Raw genomic sequence first — 21,447 nt, forward strand, 5'->3', positions numbered from 1 at the left:
CCGCGAGATCGTGACCTGAGCCGAAGTCGGACGCTCAACCAACTGAGCCACCCAGGCGCCCCCAGTCTTAAGTTTTAGCACTTGATGGTCATTCTGTTATTTTCTAAACTCTGTAATAAAAATTTTAAGTGATCGATCTCCAGCCAAAACCTTACTCAGAAGTAGAATTTTACTTGAGACATTACAGAGGATGTTGAGCACTTTCCCCCAAAATAAAACAAATACCACCATCCATTATGGTACACCAACTTAGCATATGCGTGCTTCTTAATTTTCACAAAGAGAAAAATAGAATTTTTATAACTCAATCTAAAGTTGAGGATATAGTGAGATAAGAATTCTTATTACTTAAAAGAAAAACGGGCAAAAGTGTCTCTTTTTTTCTCTCTCCTTCAAGTGCAAGGAATCTGAGAAAAATAGATTTAAAATCCAGCAGAAGGAGTGCTAGTTGCTAGTGAACCAGCTGCAGCTGTGGTGTGTGGGTGAAGAAAGGAACCTGGCATTTTTTTGTACAAATCAGGATGTGAAGCAGTGGGAACAGAAAGAAAGAAATACAAGAAATAATACACAGAGAAGAAAGGCATTCTCAATGAAGCTCTAGGCTCCCCAAAATGTTCCATCTAAGTGTTGACTGATTCCAATACCTTAAGGTAATTTGCTTTATGCTGTAAATCTCCTGGGTGGTTTATGCCTCAGTACTTTCTTTCAGACAGCTGAGAGAGGAGAAAAATATATGATTTCAATCTGCCCCCTCTTGAGACTTTATGAAATTCTACGCAGACTTCTCCCAGAGTTAAATTCCTGTTTCAACCACCCCGGGGTCCATTTGACCTTCTCTTTTTTCTGGCTTGTCCAGAAAATTCAGGTTGAAGATGTTTATACTTTTCTGAGCTCCCCTACTTGATGCTAGGTAATATGGCAGATGTCTTAGGTTCATTATCTCCTAGTCAGGTGTTTATATAAAATAGTATCTCCACCATCCTGCAGCTGATTAGCTTGGTCCATTGCAGCAGGCTACTGATGAGGCTTAGCAAAGGCCCTGGATTTGAGAGCTGCGTGTGCCGGATACATGACGGGCAGTGTAGATGACAGGCATGTGACAAGTAAGGCTTGACGTTGGTGTCAAAAGACCTGTTGGGTCACTTGTTATTATGGTCCCTCTTCATATTACTTAGTCTTCCTCATTGTGTAGAATGGGTACAGTTAACCCATTTTGGGGCTTTGTGAGGCTTAGGGAACACAAACTATGTCAAGTGCTCTGGCCAGGGCCAAGGCATGCATTATTGTGCTCAGTAAAAGGAGATGGTTATAGTAGTGTGATTTGTGTTACCCCCTTTTTAAAACATAAATGATGGAAGCTCTGAATAAGAGGTTTAAATGATTTGCTTCTAAAATTACATAGTATTCAACAGAGAGGGATTTCAAATGTAAGCCTGTTCAACCCTAAACCACCTTACATATAATTCTGTTGCTTACATATTTATTCTTGAAGTGCGTGGTTTTTCTCTTTTTGTTTATTTATTTTTTAATTTTTTAAAAATGTTCATTTATGTTTGAGAGACAGAGAGACAGAGTATGAGCAAGGGAAGGGCAGAGAGAGAGGGAGACAGAATCCAAAGCAGGCTCCAGGCAAGCTCAGAGCCTGACACAGGGCTCAAACTCACAAACCATGAGATCATGACCTGAGCCGAAGTCAGACGCTTAACCGACTGAGCCACCCAGGAGCCCCTGGTTCTTCCCTTTTCAAAACTTGACTTTGTCCTTGTAGCCAAACTGTTTATGTAATAGATTCTTGAAATATTTTAGAACATTAAAAATAGTCCTTCCTAATCTTACAAATTTATTCTGTCCTAAAGTTTATTTATAAATTGGTTGTTTGAAACACAGAATGGATATTTCTTTAGAAGTTGGTGATCATATTCTCAGGCCAGTTCATTAAAAGCCTCTGTAGCTTGTCCCCCATTCCCTTAGCACTTGATATTTTAATCCAGTGGTTTTCATTTTTTTTTTAATATTTTTTTTAATTTTTTTTTTATTAACGTTTATTTATTTTTGAGACAGAGAGAGACAGAGCATGAACGGGGGAGGGTCAGAGAGAGGGAGACACAGAATCTGAAACAGGCTCCAGGCTCTGAGCCGTCAGCACAGAGCCCGATGCGGGGCTCGAACCCACGGACAGTGAGATCGTGACCTGAGCCGAAGTCGGACGCTTAGCTGACTGAGCCACCCAGGCGCCCCAATCCAGTGGTTTTCAAATGGATAACACAGTATGGCAGAATTGCCTGAGCTTTATAAAATAGGAGGTGCCTAACCATACCTTAGACCTTTCAATTAGAATCTTGGGGTGAGTATGCTGAATCCATCCCAGCAGAAGCAATGGCATCCTAAAAATCTGAGATAGGACAGAATATGTGCAGAAGGAAGTAAAAGAAGTCCAGTGTGGCTGGAACAGAGACTGGTGACCCCTAAATTCTTTTGATTATGCAACCCTGTTGGTAAAAGTAATTTAAGCACATACTTACAATTTATGTCTCTTCACTTTTTACATAAATTAATGTGTACTTTAATAAAATAGGCACAAAAGTAGACATTTTTAAAAGATGAGGTTAAAAAATAAAAATTAAAAAAATAAAGTTAGAAAACAGAACTAGAAGTTTGAATAATTGCCTTTTGCATCTACTTAGATACTTCCATGTGCTCCCTGGGATGGGAGCCCCACTTTTGCAAAATACAGGCATAGGCAGTGAGGGGGAAAAGCAGATAGAGACCAGATCCTATATGATCAGCAGAGCTATGTCAAGTATTCCTCTCTTTATCCTAAATGCAACAGGAAGCATTTGAAAAATTTAGGTAGAGGAATGACAACAGATTTGCATTCTGAAAAAAAAAAGGTTGGCTGTGCTATGGAATAGGTTTGGAGCAGAGCAAGGACAAATCCAGGGAGACCACTTGGGAGGTTATTGCAGTGATGAGAGGAGGTTATGGGTTAAACTAGGGCAGTGTCATTGAGGTTCAAGAGAAGAAGACAAACTAGGAGACATTTGGAGGCATGTTCTGTAGAATCTAGTGAGCGATTTCATGATCCTCAGTGGGAGAGGGGTCACTGCTGGGTTTCTGGCTCAAGCATCTGGATGGAAGATGAACAGTGGGAGAACTGGTTGGGGGTAGAGAGTGGGTGATGAAGTCCAGTTTAAATGTCTCTTATGTGAAATATCCAAAAGATGATGGGAAGTTAGCAGTTGGATATGTAGGTTGAGCTCAGTAGAAGTCCTGGGCTGGAAACTATAAAAGAAGAGCTGTCAACATAGGATAGTAAATAAATTACCTCCGGATATTATCTATTGATAGGAAGGCTCGAGCTTTTTATGGACCGAGGAGTTCCATAAAAATAGTATGCAAGATTAGATTCATAGGACTAGAGACAAGGAATTAGAAATGAACAGACAAGGGGTACCTGGGTGGCTGTCAGTTAGTTGTCTGACTCTTGCTTTTGGCTCAGGTCACGGTCTCACAGTTTGTGAGATAGAACCCCAAGTCTGGCTCTGCACTGGTGGCTTGGAGCCTGCTTGGAATTCTCTCTCTACCCCTCTCTCTCTGCCCCTCTTCCACTCATGCTTGTGTACTCTTTGTCTCTTTCTTTCTCTCTCTCTCTCAAAATAAATAAACTTAAAAAAGAAAAAGAACAGACAAGCATTTTCTATAAAATGCCATGGTTTCTGGGAATGCAAGCTGGTGCAGCCACTCTGGAAAACAGTATAGAGATTCCTCAAAAAAATAAAAATAGAACTACCCTACGACCCAGCAATGGCACTACTAGGCATTTATCCATGGGATACAGGTGTGCTGTTTTGAAAGGACACATGCACCCCAAAGTTTATAGCAGCACTGTCAATAATAGCCAAAGCATGGGAAGAGCCCAAATGTCCATCGATGGATGAATGGATAAAGAAGATGTGGTATATATACAATGGAGTATTCCTCGGCAACCAAAAAGAATGAAATCTTGCCATTTGCAACTACGTGGATGGAACTGGAGGGTATTATGCTAAGTGAAATTAGAGAAAGACAAAAATCCTATGACTTCACTCATGAGGACTTTCAGAGACAAAACAGATGAACATAAGGGAAGGGAAACAAAAATAATATAAAAACAGGGAGGGGGACAAAACAGAAGAGACTCATAAATATGGAGAACAAACTGAGGGTTGCTGGAGGGGTTGTGAGAGGGGGGATGGGCTAAATAGGTAAGGGACATTAGGGAATCTACTCCTGAAATCATTGTTGCACCATATGCTAACTAATTTGGGTGTAAACAGAAAAAAAATCTGAAAAATCAAATGTCACGGTTTCTTAAAGTTACTATAACATTGGGAACAGGCAGCTTGTATGAGAATGTAGTAAAGAAAGTAGAAATGGATATTTCAAAAGCTTTCATGATACTTTGATGAGCATGCTACATTCAGGAGTGAGCCATGAATGTTGGATAGTGACTCACATCATACAATTACTCATTAATGAGTCCAGGAACCTGTCACAGGTGTGTGCACCATTAGACTTGAGTGATTGGAAAGCTGAACACGCCAGACGAGATGACAGCAGTGCGGCACTCAGGAAAAGAATGCCACGTAGTTTGATGTCTGTAAGCCTTGGGAGCTCTGTCAGTTACAAGAGAAAAGTACTTTCCTTGTCTCCACTGCCTTAAACCATTGTATTCCTTCCTAGAATACAGATTGCCAGAGGCGGGGGATGAAATGGGTAAAAGGGGTCACAAAGTACGAACTTCCAGTTATAAAATAAAGAAGTTCTAGGGATGTAATGTACAGCATGGTGACTATAGTTAATAATACTCTAATGCTCATCTGAAAGCTGCTAAGAGAGTAGATCTTACAAGTTCTCATCACATAAAAGTAATTCTTGTAACTATGTATGGAGACGAATGTTAATTAGACTTGCTGTGATCATTTTGCAGTATATACAGATCTTGAATCCTCATATCGTACATGTGAAACTAATATGTTATCTGTTAACTGTACCTTAATAAACGAATAATACAATTGGGGCGCCTGGGTGGCTCAGTCGGTTGAGCGTCCGACTTCGGCCCAGGTCGTGATCTCACGATTTGTGAGTTCGAGCCCCGCACGGGCTTGCTGCAGTCAGCACAGAGCCTGCTGCGGATCTTCAGTCCCCCTCTCTTTCTGCCCCTTCCCTCCTTGTGATCTGTCTCTCAAAAATAAATAAATCTTTAAAAAACAAAGAATACAATTAGTAATCATTTATAGGCTCTTATGTTCTCTGAAGGTTCCCCCCACCAATCCTGTGGGGTAAAAATGTCATTGACTATGTTTCCCCTTCATCCTAGTGCTTAAAAGCTCAACAAGACTCAAAGTAGCTTCATTTGCTGAACACTGTGAAGAGGATTAAGTGAAGCCTCACAGGACATGGCCCTCTTCTCTTGACTCCTTCCCATCTATTTCTTCCCAGGAATTTAGGCCACTGCAAACTGACTGCTAGAATTCTGATCGCCGCTGATCCACTTTCTCTCCAGATTTTGACGGGTCCTTGCAGAACTAACTCTGAATTAGAAATTCTCAGCCCCCTGTACCCCAGGTCACCAAGAAATATGCTACCATAGTTATCTGTTTGTTTCTCTCTCTAATGATTAATGTATTAAATGGGATCATTTATATTCATTCTAAGAAATTATCTGAAGTGAGCAAGAGTAATACATAATTTCTAGTACCTTTGTCTTATTGATTTTTAGGCACTCAGACTCCTGACCAGCCAGGAAAATATTAAAGAGATCCTAGCAGCCTTTTTATTTAAATAGTGGCTTACTGTGCCAGTATTTGCATCCATTAATAAATATTTTTGTGTCTTTCATCTTTGAAATAGAGAAGCAGATTCATCAAGCTTTGAATAATACATCTGACAAGTGACTAGCCCATTGTTAAAATTTAGCACAGGGGAAATGCTATTTTTTAATTGGTCAGGAAAGCTTACATAAACCAGTCATAATGAAAATCCTCCTCACTGGAGTGTGCCTTCCCCTCCCCCCAAAAGAATTTCTTCTTGATCACCCTTGTATCTTTTATGAACATATGTACTTGTATGCCTTTTATTGCACTTGCAAAACTATATGGTAATTAGACACTTACTTGGCACTACATCAAGACTTTCAGCTTTTTTTTTTTAATGTTTATTTATTTTTGAGAGAGAGAGCACGAGCTGGGGAGGGGCAGAGAGAGAGAGGGAGACACAGAATCTGAAACAGGCTCCAGGCTCTGAGCTGTCAGCACAGAGCCCGATGGGGGGCTCGAACCCACGAACTGTGAGATCATGACCCAGAGTCGGATGCTTAACCGACTGAGCCACCCAGGTGCACCAAGACTGTCAGCTTCTTGAGGAGCTTTGCCTTCATTGGTCCCAGGCAGTAGAGCAAAGTGGTTGAAGAGGGCAGAAACTGGAGGTAGATGGTGGCCTGGATCCCCGCTCTGACTCTCCGTTTACCAGCTGTTTGATCTTGGGAAAGTTACCTCTCTTCAATTCCCTTATTTGTAAAATCTAAATAATACCTCACAGAGTTGTTGAGAGGCTTAAATATATAATTTTCTAAATTATAGCTTTAAAAACGTTAGGGAATTCTTTGACATGCAGACACTCCATGTTTCTCTGAATGCCGGTTACTGCCGATCAAAAACAGCGCGGAAGGATGCGGACGTCAGAATGTACGAATGCAGCGCTGACTACCTCGAATGCCAGCCCAGGCCTCCCCTTGGCTTTCCCGAAGCACAGACAGAGCCCTTCAGCACAAAACCCACTTTTTCTCAAGTGTCTACCCTTTGTGCCTCCCATTACCCAGTGTCCTCCCCTCCCTGTTCGGAAAGCTGTATTGGACATCCTAATTGTAACAATGACTGGAGGGCACTACCAGCATTTGATAGGTGACATCATAAATGGGCCAAGGACACTCAGGGCTCAGAAACGGGAAGTGGAATCTAATACAACCCAAAATCTTTCCACCCAAAATGACAATAGTACTCCTACCTCGAGAAACCCTAGTAGCTCCTAGATTCTTATCTCTACTTAAATTGGGAATCAACTTTTCACAAAACTGATGCACAATTACATAAGATCAGCCTGTGCCAGAAACCATGCCATGTACCTTGCAGAGTGTAGACCAGGTTGAAAATTCTCCACACATACAATCTGCTGTGTTGTGTCTCTTTCCTCTTTTCTGTGTGTGAGTTTCCCTTAGGTTAATGTGATGGGTGTGCTTCAAGTTTGTTACTTAAGAGTTCTAGTGGGGCGCCTGGGTGGCTCAGTCAGTTGAGTGGCCAACTCCGCCTCAGGTCATGATCTCACAGTTCGTGGGTTCGAGCCCCGCGTCGGGCTCTGTGCTGACAGCTCAGAGCCTGGAGCCTGCTTCCGATTCTGTGTCTCCCTGTCTCTCTGACCCTCCCCCGTTCATGCTCTGTCTCACTCTGTCTCAAAAATAAATAAAACATTGAAAAGAAAAGTTCTATTATTCCATTATTTACAATTCAGACTTTAAGATCTGTGTTGTTTTAGGACTCCTAAACTCCTTAATGTATAAAGAGCACATTTGATAATTAGGAGATCCAACAAGATCATGTGTGTAAGAGAAGAAGTATGTTTTATTAAAAATAACTAATGTTGGGGCACCTGGGTGGCTCAATCGGTTGAGTGCCTGTCTTTGGCTCAGGTCATGATCTAATGGTTTGTGGGTTTGAGCCCCGCGTCAGGCTGTGCTGATAGTGTGGAGCCTGCTTGGGAGTCTCTATCTCCCTCTCTTTCTGCCCCTCCCAGCTTGCTCACTCTTTTTCTCTCTCTCTCAGAAATAAACATTAAAAAAAACTGGGGTGCCTGGGTGGCTCAGTTGGTTAAGTGACTCTCTTGATTTCAACTCAGGTCATGATCTCCTGGTTTGTGGGATTGAGCCCTGCCTTGGGCTCCACACTGGGCATGGGGCCTGCTTAAGATTCTCTCCCTTTCTCTCTGCCCTTCTACCACTCATGCTATTTTTCTCTCAAAATAAATAAGCTTTTAAAATATTATTAAAATTTTTCAAAAAAATAACTAATGCACGTGAAATTTAAGTATTAATAAGGAGTACTCAAAATAATGTAATAAAAGTAAAAATAAGGCAATAGCCCAGCTAAGTGTGATTAGTGAGATAAAGATTATTAAGGCAAGTTCATCTAAAACTAGTTGATATATGGGTCACCTGGGTGGCTCAGTCAGTTAAGTGTCAAATTCTTGGTTTCGGCTCAGGTCATGATCTCATGGTTCATGAGTTTGAGCCCTGCATCAGGCTCAGTGCTGACGGTGCAGAGCCTGCTTGGGAATCTCTCTCTTTCCCTCTCTCTCTCTGTCCCGCTCCCACTCACATACACACTCTCTCTCTCTCTCTTTCTCAAAATAAATAAACTTTAAAAAAATTAAATTAATTGACATACAACAAAAAATTATAAATCTATATATATATGCACATATTTTAATTCTATTAGAGTCATACATAAAAATAAGAAATATATGCTTTAGGGGGTGCCTGGGTGGCACAGTCGGCTAAGTGTCTGACTCTTGATTTCAGCTCAGGTCATGATTTCATTGTTTGTGAGATTGAGCCCCAAGTCGGGCTGATGGTGCAGAGCCTGCCTGGGATCCTCTCTCTCCCTCTCTGTCTGCCCCTCCCCTACTCACACTCTTTCTCTGTCAAAATGAATAAATAAGCACTTAAAAAATATATATGCTTTAGATGAAAAGAAGAGGGAGAGCATGGGAAAAGAAAGTTGAACATATTCTTTAGTCTTCCTCTCCTACATCTCTAACTGAGGCCAGCATGATGAACATTGAAAGAATAAAGCAAATTAGTAACTATTGTATTTTCTTCTTCCTGGTTATTGAAGATCACCATGGAGCACTCCCCCACCATTCCCTTACCACCCCCTTTCCCTTAAGTTCATAAAGCTCTTTTCTGTATATTTCCCGGTAACAGCTGAATAGAACCCATTTTCATCAGTAAATGGCAGGTGACTGCATTGGTGACCAGGACAGGAGTTAATAAAACCTCTCCAGTGATTTAGTGTGATCGTCAGGGGAAGAGATGAAAAAGGCCCCTTGATTTAGTGCATGTCCTTCAAACTGCTGTTCATGAAATCATTTTAGAAGGTTTGAACAGGCATTTAAAAAACGGAATATGATAAAATGTAATAGGAAATATCAGCAGGCATTGTACAGATCCTTAGCAAAATCTGAGATTTAAGAAATACCACAACTAGTTGCCATCAGTGGTGAGCAGGAGAAGGCAGGAAAGGACTGAATGAGTCTACACACTGGTCTGGGGTGGAGTTGTTTTTATCTTTTGCTTACTGCTATTCTGATACTTGTAACACAGGAGCTAACAGTATACGGTTTATTTTATGTTGACATAATTTGCAAATGGTTATAAAATGAAGGGGGCAGGGAAGTTTTTATCTTGCTTTCAGCGAAAGTGTAAATAAAAACTTTCAACTGAGTTTTGTTTATAAACATGTGGTAGCTCAGTCGATAGTGGTTACGACTTATAATATGTTGTATTGGTTTCCTACTGTCACCTAATTTAGAGACTTTAAAGAGCACAAACTTATGATTTTACAGTTCTGTAGGTTAGAAGTCTGACAGGGTCTCACTAGGCTAAGATCAAGGTGTCAAAGGCGCTGCAGTCCTTTCTGAAGGCTGTCTTTGCCTTTTCTAGCTTCCAGAGGCTTCCAGAGGCCCCCATTCCTTCACTCAGGGACCTCTTCCTCCATCTTCAAAGCCAGCAATATTGAATTTCTTTGGCTTTTCTGCAATAGTCACATCTCCTCTGATTGAAGTCTGGAAAAGTTCTCCTCATTTAATGACTTTGTACGATTCCATTCAGTCCATCCAGAAAGTCCAAGATAATTTCCCCAAGCCAAGATCCTTGACCTCAATTACATCTACAAAATCCATTTTGCCATGTTAAGGTAGCATATTCCTAGGTTCTGGGGATCAGGGTACAGACTTCTTTGGGAGGCCATTTTTTTTTTTTGTCTATCATAGTTGTCTATATTGACTCTTGCTTCCAAAATATTTTTCTTGTAAAATAAATTTATGTAAGGAAATTAGTTGACTTAAGGAAAACATAGTAGAAAATGTGCTTGGACATGGCAAAAATAATGAAAATGGCATTCAAATGACTAAAGTTTGGGAAATACACTTCCCCTGACAGCCCAATACCAGAAGAGACTATAGGCCAGAGAGACGGGAGACCCGCCCAGATCCCAGTTGCTCTGCCACAACCAGCTGGGTCTGTCCAGCCTTCTCAGCCACATGGCTTCACTTTCTTCATCCTGAAGGTGGGGATTATACCAGCCAGACGGTCTCCAAAGGTCCTTCCACATCCAAATTCCTAATTCTATGTAAATGGTTATGTTATAAATTTAAATGTCAGGGTTAAATATATCATGAAATACATCTAAATGTCATGTACTATTCATAAGATTAAAACAAGGGTTCTGTTTTAAATGCTTGCTTCCCCAAATTTAGTTGTTAAGTCCAAAATGTCAGGCCTTGGCTGATTATTTCAATGATCGCTGTCATACTTGTGAGAGATTGTCTTGCCAGGGTTTTTCTATTCGAAGGTTGTTTGTTTTTAATAAACACCATTTTGAACTGGTGAATACTTTTATCATTGCTCTTATCAAACAATTGTGGATTTTTGGAGGACATTTCCTGAACTTAGCCAAATAGAGGGAGGGAGTATTAGGTAGAAGATGAACCGTTGGTGAAAGAAGTCTCCCAAATTAGGTAGACATTTAAAAGGATTGGTGATTCGGAGTGCCTGGGTGGCTTAGTCAGTTAAGTGTCTGACTTCGGCCCAGGTCGTGATCTCACGGTTTGTGGGTTCGAGCCCCACATCGGGCTGTGTGCTGACAGTGCAGAGCCTGCTTGGGATTCTCTCTCTTTCTCCCTCTGTCTCTCTCTCCCTCACTCTCTCTCTCAAAATAAATAAATAAACTCAAAAACTTAAAAGGATTGATGATTCTTCAAGTGCACACTTACGTTAAAAACATTTAACAAGGGGAGAGATACCTCTACTACTCTTGAGATAATAAGTTGTTTCACTTCTGGTAATTCTTGATGACTTTCTGTTCTTTTAATTAAAACTACATATTAAGGAGGTATTTATTCCTTTCTCTGCTAAGAAAACCTTCAAGCTCAATATTATATTCCCCAAAATAAAATCAATTTTGTCCTGAAATGCAGTTTGAAAAAACTGTGACAGGCTGTGTTCTTTGATTATCTCGTAAATAACAGTTTCATATCAGCTCACCTTCCTCCTGCCCCCTCTCCTCTTTCATTTTGTGCCAATCACAGGTGGATGCTCAGTATCACCCCGCAGCACAAGATAAATAAGCTTGGAAGGTTTCCTAGCAACATATTGTTCTGGGAACCTGCTCTGTTTCCCTGAACTCGATGAAGCCAAAATATCTTAGAATCTCAGCCAGATGGGCAAGGATGAGATTATTGAGGGTGTTTAATGCATTTTTAAAAAAATTTCACATTGAAATGAACCTTTTAACATAAGTAGCAAGATTGACTTTTAAAGGGATACTTTTTTACGTGAAAAAAAATTCTGTAGCACTTGGAATTTGAGAAATATGGTTTTAGAAGAAATGCTCTTTGAAACACGCTTACAATGTGTCATCCAGTCATTGGTGACTGGATCCATCGTAGAACCGGCTGGGAAATACTTCCACATAGGACTGCTGTTCAGTTGCAGAAATCCTGACTTACTTCCCATCTTGAAGGTAAATGGCCGAGGGAGGAAGCACCCTCCTTACAGAACTCCCTTCTCCCCTTGAGCCTGCTCCCGGGAATGCCCAAAACACCTGTCCCTGCTTGAAGCTCTGAGACCTTCTTCTTCCCTTTTGCCTCGACTCCAGGGCTACCAGTGCTGGAGATTTGCCAGTTCATTTTAAGAGGCTGGTTTTGGGTTTTGGAGTGTATGATTAATAACACACAGGGGAAAGAAACCTAGAGGAAATGGAGGCTCCCTATTAAAGTCAAGAAAAAAATCATGTTGCTGCTGTTTTGTTGGCACACGACCATGTATGTTTTCCTGGTTTGTCTGATGCGCTTGAGGCCACACGGCCGGCAGGTGGTGCTTCCCTCTCTTTTGCACTCTGGTTGGTCGGGTGGACTGTTGAAGGTCTCTGGAGATGGAGTAAGACAAAATCAGTTTCTCCTGACACTTGCCAGCAGTGGTTTTGCGATTCAGTGACACCCTGAAAAATGTCCTTACTGCTTGCCCGACTGGGGAGATATTCCCCCATCAGCCAGATGAATATTGTCATCATGTGGTTGTTGAATTATGACAATCCACTGTCTCAAATTTGGACTGAGTTTGTGCAACTTCCCAGGTGTGGTAAGAAGCAGGTAATTCCAGTATTTCAGAGTGCTCCTGGATGGAACAGAAGAATTAGAGTAAGATGGGGCAGGACACATGGCGTCTCTGCTTTGTATTTAACACATTCTCTGGCCAGATTCTCACACACTAATTACATGTTTTTTAAATACCATATTTTGAACTTGACGAGAAGCACTCTATTGAGAGAGCCTCGTCTGGGCCAATGTCTTAAATGGGTATCATGACACAGTGACTTAAGTAGGTGTCATGACAGTTACTGAGGAGCATCAACGCACATCCCTGCCTTCAAGTTCCTAAGAATCTAGAAAAATAACACATTTGTTATCTTTTAAAAAAATTAGGCAAACCTTTTCTTCCTCTCAAGTCACTTACTTGAAGACCTAAACATTGAATAAAGATTTTGATGTTGAAAGGAATTCTATCATTTTGATTTTTCAAGGAAAGCCTAAAAGTAGACTTAATCTATTATATGGAATATAAGAGGTTATAATACGCTAATTTTATTGAATACTTTAAAAAAACGATTAAAAAAAATATCCAGGAACTGGGGCACCTGGGTAGCTCAGTCAGTTAAGCATCTGACTTCGGCCCAGGTCATGATCTCATGGTTCGCGAGTTTAAGCCCCCATCGGGCTCTGTGCTGACAGTGCAGAGCCTGGAGCCCGCTTCAGATTCTATGTCTCCCTCTCTCTCTGTCCCTGCCCTGCCCCTACTCACACTCTGTCTCTGTCTCTCTCAAAAATAAATGAACATTAAAAATAATAATAATAATAATAAATATCCAGGAACCACACAATATTTTAGATACTTTGCCTGTGTTACAGCATTTAATTCTCCTGACAGACATTTTGAAGGAGAAATGTATTTGCCTGGCATATTACAGATGAAGAAATTCAGGCTAAGAGAGGTTAAGTACCTGTGTGCCAAGAGGTTTCATAGTTAATAATAAAAAAAAAAGGTAGGCATTCAGACTTTGATCCATCTAGTGCCAAATTCTATGACCTTTATACTATGTTAAGTTTATTTGTTTATTTTTAGAATTTGAAGATTCTGTAAGATCTAGTCTTTTTCTAGTAAACAGACTACTGTCTTTTAAAGATGACACAATTATAGCAAGAAATAGATGAGTCGTTTAGATGATTTTCTATTATCTCATTACAGCACAATGATTCTGTTATTTCTTGGGAGTTTTCAGTGACAAACTTTAGAATCTTCTTTCTTGCTGGATGGTATATTGACTATTTAAATATGTTTTTGTTGCTCAGTTTTTTTATTTTTATAAAATAATTTTCATTTTTAACCTGGTAGAAGGCTATGAATGAATGTTACTTAAAAGTCTTTAGAGTTAATAGCACTGTTAAATACATTTACAAGAAAAGTTGTGACGTTAACAATATTGCAGAACAGAAATGGACGGACTGTAGCCCATGTTTGTAAATAAAGTGTTGTTGGAACACAGCCACTCTGATTTGTTTATGTGTCACTTGTGGCAGCTTTTTGTGCAGTAACAACAGAGTAGGGAAGCCGTGACCTAGACTATGTGGCCCACCAAGCCTAAAATACACTGTCTGGACCTTTACAGAAAAAGGTTGCAGATTCTTGCTCTAGAGTCTAGACTTCTTCCCCCTCTCCTTTGAGTTGGGTGTGCTCCATTAGAATGCCAGAGACTTAAGTGGGAAACACATCAGAAAATGTTTCCTAAAGAATCGCCTTGTCTAACGTGCTTTTTCTCTAATCCCTGCAGGTACCGACCAAGAAACTGAAGAAATATGAGAAAGAATATCAGACAATGCGAGAGAGTCAGCTGCAACAAGAAGACCCGATGGATAGATACAAGGTATGGGCGGCAGGGGGCACCCGTCAGAGCAAAGTGCCTTCTGCACCCTAAGGTCGCAGTAAGTGTGGCAAGTTCAGTGTCCTCTGCTCCCTTTTGATTGACTTAGATGCTCTCTGACCATGATAAATGTCCAGGTATGTTTTCATTTCAGGAAACTCTTGAGTAGCCAACCATAATATTTCTTTTCTTTCAGTTTGTATATTTGTAGGAAACTCCACCTGTTGCATTTATACTGGGAGTCTTCATAAGAAGCTGAGAGAAAGAGAGGGGAAAAAGAAAGAAAGTGGCTATCGACTACTTTCAAAAATGAGAAAAAAAGGAAAATGGCAAAGTACTGTTTTAGCTGTGCGTGGTCACATCCACAAAGACTGTTAGAAGGTGAACTGTTCCAAGACTGGCACCAGAATGTTTCAGACTTTCCTCTGTCTGTGGCAAATGTTAAAAATACAAACTCATTTGGAAGGAAAAATAAAACCCACAAAGGTTAATGGAGCACAGTATTGGTGTTTGTTGCAACATTTATTTCTACAAATTTATGAGAAACAAGTGACATTTCACTACAGTATGCAGTTTCAGAATCAGAGTGATTTCAATTTAATATCTTAGTTAACTGTAGTATTTTACTTTCCACGGGGCCATTCACAGAGATCCATCTCTTCAGTGGTAATTAGCAGCACTGTTCCCATGATGCAGTGTTGGGGAAACACTGATTTTGAACTTATTTTTTCCAACTGTAATATTATTGTCCCTTGAACATGTTTTTAATTCCTCAGATTCCCACAGGTGCATAATGGTTCCCTCCCTCTGCATGTCAGTGACATTAGGATTAGAGAATATTGCATTTTCACACAGAGCATCACCAATGCCAGAAGAGCCTACCAAATAATATACCGGGGTCGCATTGTCAGATCGCCCACAACAGGGTGACTTGTACCTCTGTGACTCCGGTTGCCTTTATGTGGTCGGAAACACATGGGCCGCTGTAGTCACAGAACGGCTTGTCCTCGCTGCTGAACTGAATAGCGCGGGGGTGGGGGGCTCGGAGTGGGGTGTGGCGGCAGCAGTATGTGGATTTTGTGGTCAGGCCTGAGTTCAAATCCTGGCTTTCAAAAAACAAAAACACCATCGTAGGATTTGGAATCCACATTAGGGGTTTCGATATCTACCCTGTTGTTCAGCAGCTTGGGCTGTTAGTGAACTTCTTCCTCCTCTGTAAAGCATGTAGCTTAGGCATTTCCTTGAATGACTTGTAAAGATGAGGGATTTTGTGTCTCAAGTACCTAGCACGTGGTTGGTGTTCGATAAATGGTTGTTATTAGCCTCACTAGGCCAACCCAGCTGTGACTAGAGTCATAGCCCCTTTGGGGGTCTGTTCCTCCAGTCCCCCACTTCCCTATTTCACATTTCTCCCAAGTAGTATTGCTGCCCCATAACCTGACGTCTCTCTCCTTGTTTCTCGAACTGGCTACAGGAGTGATAATAAGATTCCTCCGTACTGCTGTGGCAGATAACTGTTAACACTTCAGGTGCTCACAGAATACAGTTTGCAGCTCATTCCCACCACCACCACCTCCCAATAAAACCAGTTTTCACGTAGCTCATGTAGCATGCTGCTTTAAAAAGGCTTGAAGCAGTAATTATAAAATATTCTTAAGGATCCAAACGAAGCCCTCCTACTGCTTGTATCATTCTAATTTTCTTAGTTGCCATCAAATAAAATCTGGGAAGAATGCTTTAAAATAGAAGAGAGGAAAACGAAAGACTCAAGTTATATATTTAAAATCCGTCTGGGGCTGAACTTGGTATTGCTTCTTTAATCCTTTTTGTGTCAGAGTAGATCTATACAAACGGCACAAGGCTTATTATGTTTTAAAAAGTACTTATCACACATTAAGACCGTTAGTGTGGGCCAGTTTTACTGAGGGACCAAAGTGAAATTAAACTTTTTGTTTTTGCTTTGAAAACAGATACTACTTTTAACTTTGAGTGTTATGGCCTGTTCTTCGTACACATAGCAGATACCCTCTATAGCTATTTATTTTGTATTATTGTAATAGCTTGTCAGTACATCTAATATTTCTATACCCCTTTAATAATAGCTAAACATTTATATTGGCGATATACTTGATAAAGTTATAGTCCTCAAATTATAATCACATTTTCAAGGTGACAGTTGACAACATAGTTTCCAACCATTAACAGATTTGTTCTTTCAGATAGGCAGTTAAGAAGCTAGTGAAAATTACCTGAAAGTAGGAAAGTGTTCTAGGAAATACCACTTAGCATCTTCTGACTTTAGTCCAGTCAAGAATAAGATCTGTGTCCCCGGCATAAGCACTTTATAATTCATAGATCTTGGGCTGGGAACCTAGTGTTGTGTAAATTCTTAAGAATAATTTAGAAGCATCATTATGGGCATCCAGCCAGAAGTCCTACCTGCCAGCTCACTAACAACCCCTCCTCACCCGTGAAGATCCATATTGCTTAAAATGCCATGTCTACCCGCTAGCTTACTCTATGGCAAGGGAGTTAGGAAAGTTGTGTCACTTTCTTTTTTAAGGGCCCATAAATGTCATACATACAATAAAATATTCTGAGAGATTTTTCAGTTTGATGCTGTTTCTCTTGGCAAACAAAAATGGCTCTTGCGTGGAAGCCAGAGATAGGATTAAAGACTCAACAATGAGGAGGTCACATTCTGGCTGTGTCCAAATATGTGTTTTGTGTCTATTTTTATGGCATATGCAGATATCTACATTTTCATGTTATGTCACCAAACACACCTGAATCTAACACTGAAATCTCAACCACAAAGAAAGAGATGAATTATGTTGGTGTAAGTTTAAATTTTAGAACCCCTAAACACAAAAATCTTCTGGAATTAGGCGAGTGGTGATGGTCGTACAGCTTTCTGAATATACCAAAACCACTGAATTGTGCATTTTAAAAAGATGAATGTATATTATATGAATTACATCTCAAAAAGAAAAAATAATCCCCAACTAAAATGTTTCAAGAAGATTGACATCCAGCCCGCCATCTTCTTTTCATAGATCCCAAGTGACACCAGAGGTGCCTATACAGAAGCCATACTTACGGGAGGGAGATCTTTCTGTCCAATTTGGAGCTAATTAATGACTATAAATCCTGTGTGTGCTCCTATTTATAGGGGAAAGTGGGTGGAATATTCATTTTTGTACATAAATATATATGCACCCATACATAAACCTATACAAATATGTGCACACGGTGGGCCACCTGGTGTTGGCTTCAGTTTGCGTTTGAAACTCAGCTGTATCATGACTTCCTATGGTCTCTGGTGTAGCTGCTCTGCTTATCTTCATGACTAGATTCCAAGACACAAAAAAGAAACTTTATTGCGAGAAGAATATAGAACATTTATTCTAAACGTCTTTTATTGTCCTTCTTAAGTTTGACCTGGACAAATTTGTGCAGTGGTATTTATCTACTCTGAGATGTTGGTTTGTAAATTAATTTATTTCAAATGAAGTGAAATTCAGACTGAAGGTTTGTCCGTAGAAATACGTCATCTACATTTTCATTTTCATGCAAGCCCCCAGAAAACAAACGAATATGTGTAGCTGTTTTAGTATATTTTAAAATTTAGTAGCCAAGCCCCTAATAAGTAATTACCAACTCCAGGAATTATAATACTATTTTCAGTTTTAAGGAGATGACTTGTTTCTGTTGAGGGAAAGTTAGTTTTCTAACAATGTAATCTACTGACAGCACCTTTTAGAGAACTGCAGCCTTCATCTACTTCTGGAAGATGGGATGCTTTTCTTGTTTAATTAAAGAACTACCTGCACAAATGTGGGTTAAGCCTTAAAAAGCACAGCTAATTAATTGAATTCAGCGAGTCTCCCAAAGCATAATGAAGATTATGTTATCACCTATTTGAGATGAGCAACTCCTAGAAGGAATCAGGAATGCTCAAACTCTCTTGAGTTGGGACACAGAGTATTATCTGTCATTTCTAATTGAAGTATCTTAGCCATGTTTAGTATAATTAAATTTAGAATGTTTCATTTCTTTCATGAGGTTAGAAATAGTAATTCTCTTACCAAAGTGTAACTCAAACAGGAAGAAAATAATTCCTCCAAGTGTATAAAAAGTTTGTCTTGCACGTACTAATTTTTGTAGATCAGTCGTCCCTACATGTAATTTTGTTTTATTTTTTTTTTAACGTTTATTTATTATTGAGAGACAGAGAGAGACAGAGCATGAGCATGGGAGGGGGGCAGAGAGAGAGGGAGACACAGAATCCGAAGCAGGCTCCAGGCTCTGAGCTGTCAGCACAGACCCCGACGCGGGGCTCAAACTCAAAACCCGCGAGATCACCACCTGAGCCGAAGTCGGACGCTTTACTGACTGAGCCACCCAGGCATCCCATCCCTGCATGTAATTTAAAATTAAACTAAACTATTTAATTATACTTGGAAGAAACAATACAAAAATATGAAGTGAAGCTTACTTGTACTTGCATTATTTGCCATCCTTCCATAGCTAATGAAATAACAGACAAGTTACCACTTTTGTTTTTAACTTGTCAAGTGAAGTTTAAATTTTGCTAGACTTCTAACCTGGGGGGGGGGGCGGGGGGATGGCTCTCCTTTCTCTTACTGTGTTGGGCATTTCCTTACAGTCAAGATAAGCGAATCCATCTTTGAAAAATGTTTTTCTATCAATGAAAATAAACATATTTTGTTAGTTTTCCTCATTACCGAGACTGTCATTGGCTTTTGGAAATATTTATGTTTATGAAATAATGTGCTTTTAATGAGTAGTAATAGTCAAGAGCATGGTTTCCATCTGCCTGTGATAACTTCCTGATAAACTTCAGAAGGCTGCCACTCATTTTGAGCATGGATAATCCAGTGAACTCATTGTTGTAAGACGGTGGAAATTGCCAGCCTAAGCCCTGTTGAGGATTCTTGAGCAAACTGGCTAAGAAGGAACAGGTGGTTTCTGATGATGCCTGTTCGCTGATTGAGTTATACCTACTACTTGAGGGAAGCAAAAATGTTATGCATATTAAGAATCTCTAAGTAGGCTTATTGATGACCTCCAGAATGAATTCTCCAAAAAATGTATTCCATTTTTAGTAAGTTTTGCTTCCTGTTAAAGTAGTAGTACCTGAGAAAAATTGTGTCACACTGACACGTTTTGACATTATCGGTAAGCCGTTTTCTTTTTTAGAATTTGATTTGTATGCTAGAGCAGGGATCTGCAAACTACGGCCCGTGGGACACATCGGCCCACGGCCTGTTTTTGTAAATAAAATTTTATTGGAACACAGCCACACCCCTTGTTTATTAATCATCGTCTAGGACTGCTTTTGCACAACAGTGGCAGAGTTTGAGTAGTCTCAACAAAGACCATGTGGCCTGCAAATCCTACAGTGCTTAGTGTCTGACCATTTACATGAAAAGTTTGTTGACCCCTGTGCTAGAGTATAATCTAAGACTGGTTTTTTAAATGCTGGAAAAACTGCAGTCTGGTTAGCCAGCTGCCAGTTAGTTATTACTGACGAGATTTTGTTTTTAGTTTGACATTTAAATTTTAAAAAATTTCTACCGGAATGATAAAATAAGATATGTTGGGTAAAGGAAGAGTGTAAAATGATTTCAGATATCCAGATTTTTCTCTCTCAAATCTTCATTTGCAGACAGCGTAGACATTGAAACATTTATCTGTAGGCATTTGTCTTTGGATGTCAAAAAGCTGTTTGCTGAGGTGGGATGCTGATAATTATCAACTCTGGAAAGAATTACCCAAAGGAAAATACGTGAGAGTGGAGTGCGTTGTTGCAAATAAAACTGTGCTGGATCTTTTAGGAAAACATTTCCTCCTGACCCTTAAATGTCTCTAAAAACATGTGCCAAGAATTCATTCTAGCAGCAGACGACACACCCAAAATGCTGAGCTTGAGTCCACGGAGCTGCCTCTTTCCCCGTCACTTTTTCCTGTAAGGCTTAGTTTATTTTCTTCTGAATGCCGGTTCACATTTCCCTGGTTTCTCACGGAATAAATGACGTTCCCCATCCCTCGTCCCGCCTCACCCACCGCCCAGCCCCCAAGACGCAGAAGACCACTAGAAACGTTCCCCTCCCTGGCCATTTCATTCTGTTGCCTGAAGATGAACTGTTCGGCAAGGCTTCTGACCTTGTCACAGGAGGAAGTTCCTCCCACCCAGCTTTGGTAACACGGTCTAAACAACTCACACCGGAGCGGCTGATAGTTCCACAGGCAGCGTTTCCATCAGCACGCGAACTGCAGATGGCAGCGTGGACAGGGAGGGGCTTCGTCTTCCTGAGTTGAGACTTGCCCACTGGCTGCCTCGAGTGTCCTTTCTTCCAGCGAATGTTTGCAGTCAGAGAGAGAGCTTGGAGTAAATGACACTCTCAGGAAAAACCAAATAGCAAAACGGCCTCGACAGGGGTCTGCTGTTGTGACTGCCGTTTGGTAAATGTATCAGTAGGTGTGCAATTTCATTGGATATTCTGTTTTGTTTTGTTTTGTTTTTCAATTGTCTTTGTACCTATGATTGAGAACGGTAGTTGGTCTATGACTGTTGAGGAGGTAAGTTTTTTTGTTTCTTTTTTTTTTTTTTTAATCTGTGTGTGTGTCTGTGATACCGGCGTCTGTCTGTCTGAAAAATGCAGTATCCTCCTCCCAGAAGTTACTGAGCAAACTTGCCCGGCTGTTCGGCTCCCATGCCAGGCGGGGGAGGGCACCGAGGAGGACAGCGTCGTCCGCCTTCTGTTCAGGTGATGTCGGGGTGTGCAGGACGGAGGACGTTTCCAGCGGTGCGGTGTGAGGGTTCCGGGTTCTGTAGGCGGCGTCTCCCGCAGGCTTCTCGGAGCGGAGAGGGGAGCCGTCTGCCTGCGGGGCCGACCGGCTGGGCACCGCTGGGCACAGCTGCCAGCGCGAACCAGGCTCCCGGCTGACCCCCCGGGCGCTGGCGGGCGGGCCGCCCTCGGGGACATCGCAGGATGAACCTGGCCCGTCCAGACGGAACTCCGTCGGGGCAGCAAGGCGAACCGTTTGGCGCCTCAGTCAGTTGCGGGGAACACAAGCTTTGGCCCCTCGGGAAGGGCTGCCACAGACAGCCGAGCAAGAAAGCCGGCTGGAC

The 21,447-nt window shown here is 40.9% G+C and overlaps 1 protein-coding gene across 12 annotated transcripts in view; it reads left to right on the plus strand.

The window, feature by feature from the left end:
- RABGAP1L (RAB GTPase activating protein 1 like) overlaps positions 1-21,447 on the plus strand; it is a 755,410-nt gene that overhangs the window by 706,282 nt on the left and 27,681 nt on the right. For 9 of the 12 annotated variants that reach the window (XM_042925081.1, XM_042925083.1, XM_042925080.1 and 6 more), the window contains one exon: positions 14,199-14,291. In XM_042925081.1, the coding sequence (XP_042781015.1) occupies positions 14,199-14,291 (93 nt within the window). Of the gene's footprint in view, positions 1-11,405; positions 11,835-14,198; positions 14,292-14,484; positions 14,789-18,994; positions 20,895-21,447 lie in introns of those variants that run through there. The other 3 variants (XM_042925085.1, XM_042925093.1, XM_042925095.1) reach the window with 3 other exon arrangements.

The sequence above is a fragment of the Panthera leo genome, chromosome F3, assembly GCF_018350215.1.
Source record: "Panthera leo isolate Ple1 chromosome F3, P.leo_Ple1_pat1.1, whole genome shotgun sequence".
Classification (NCBI taxonomy): Eukaryota; Metazoa; Chordata; class Mammalia; order Carnivora; family Felidae; genus Panthera; species Panthera leo.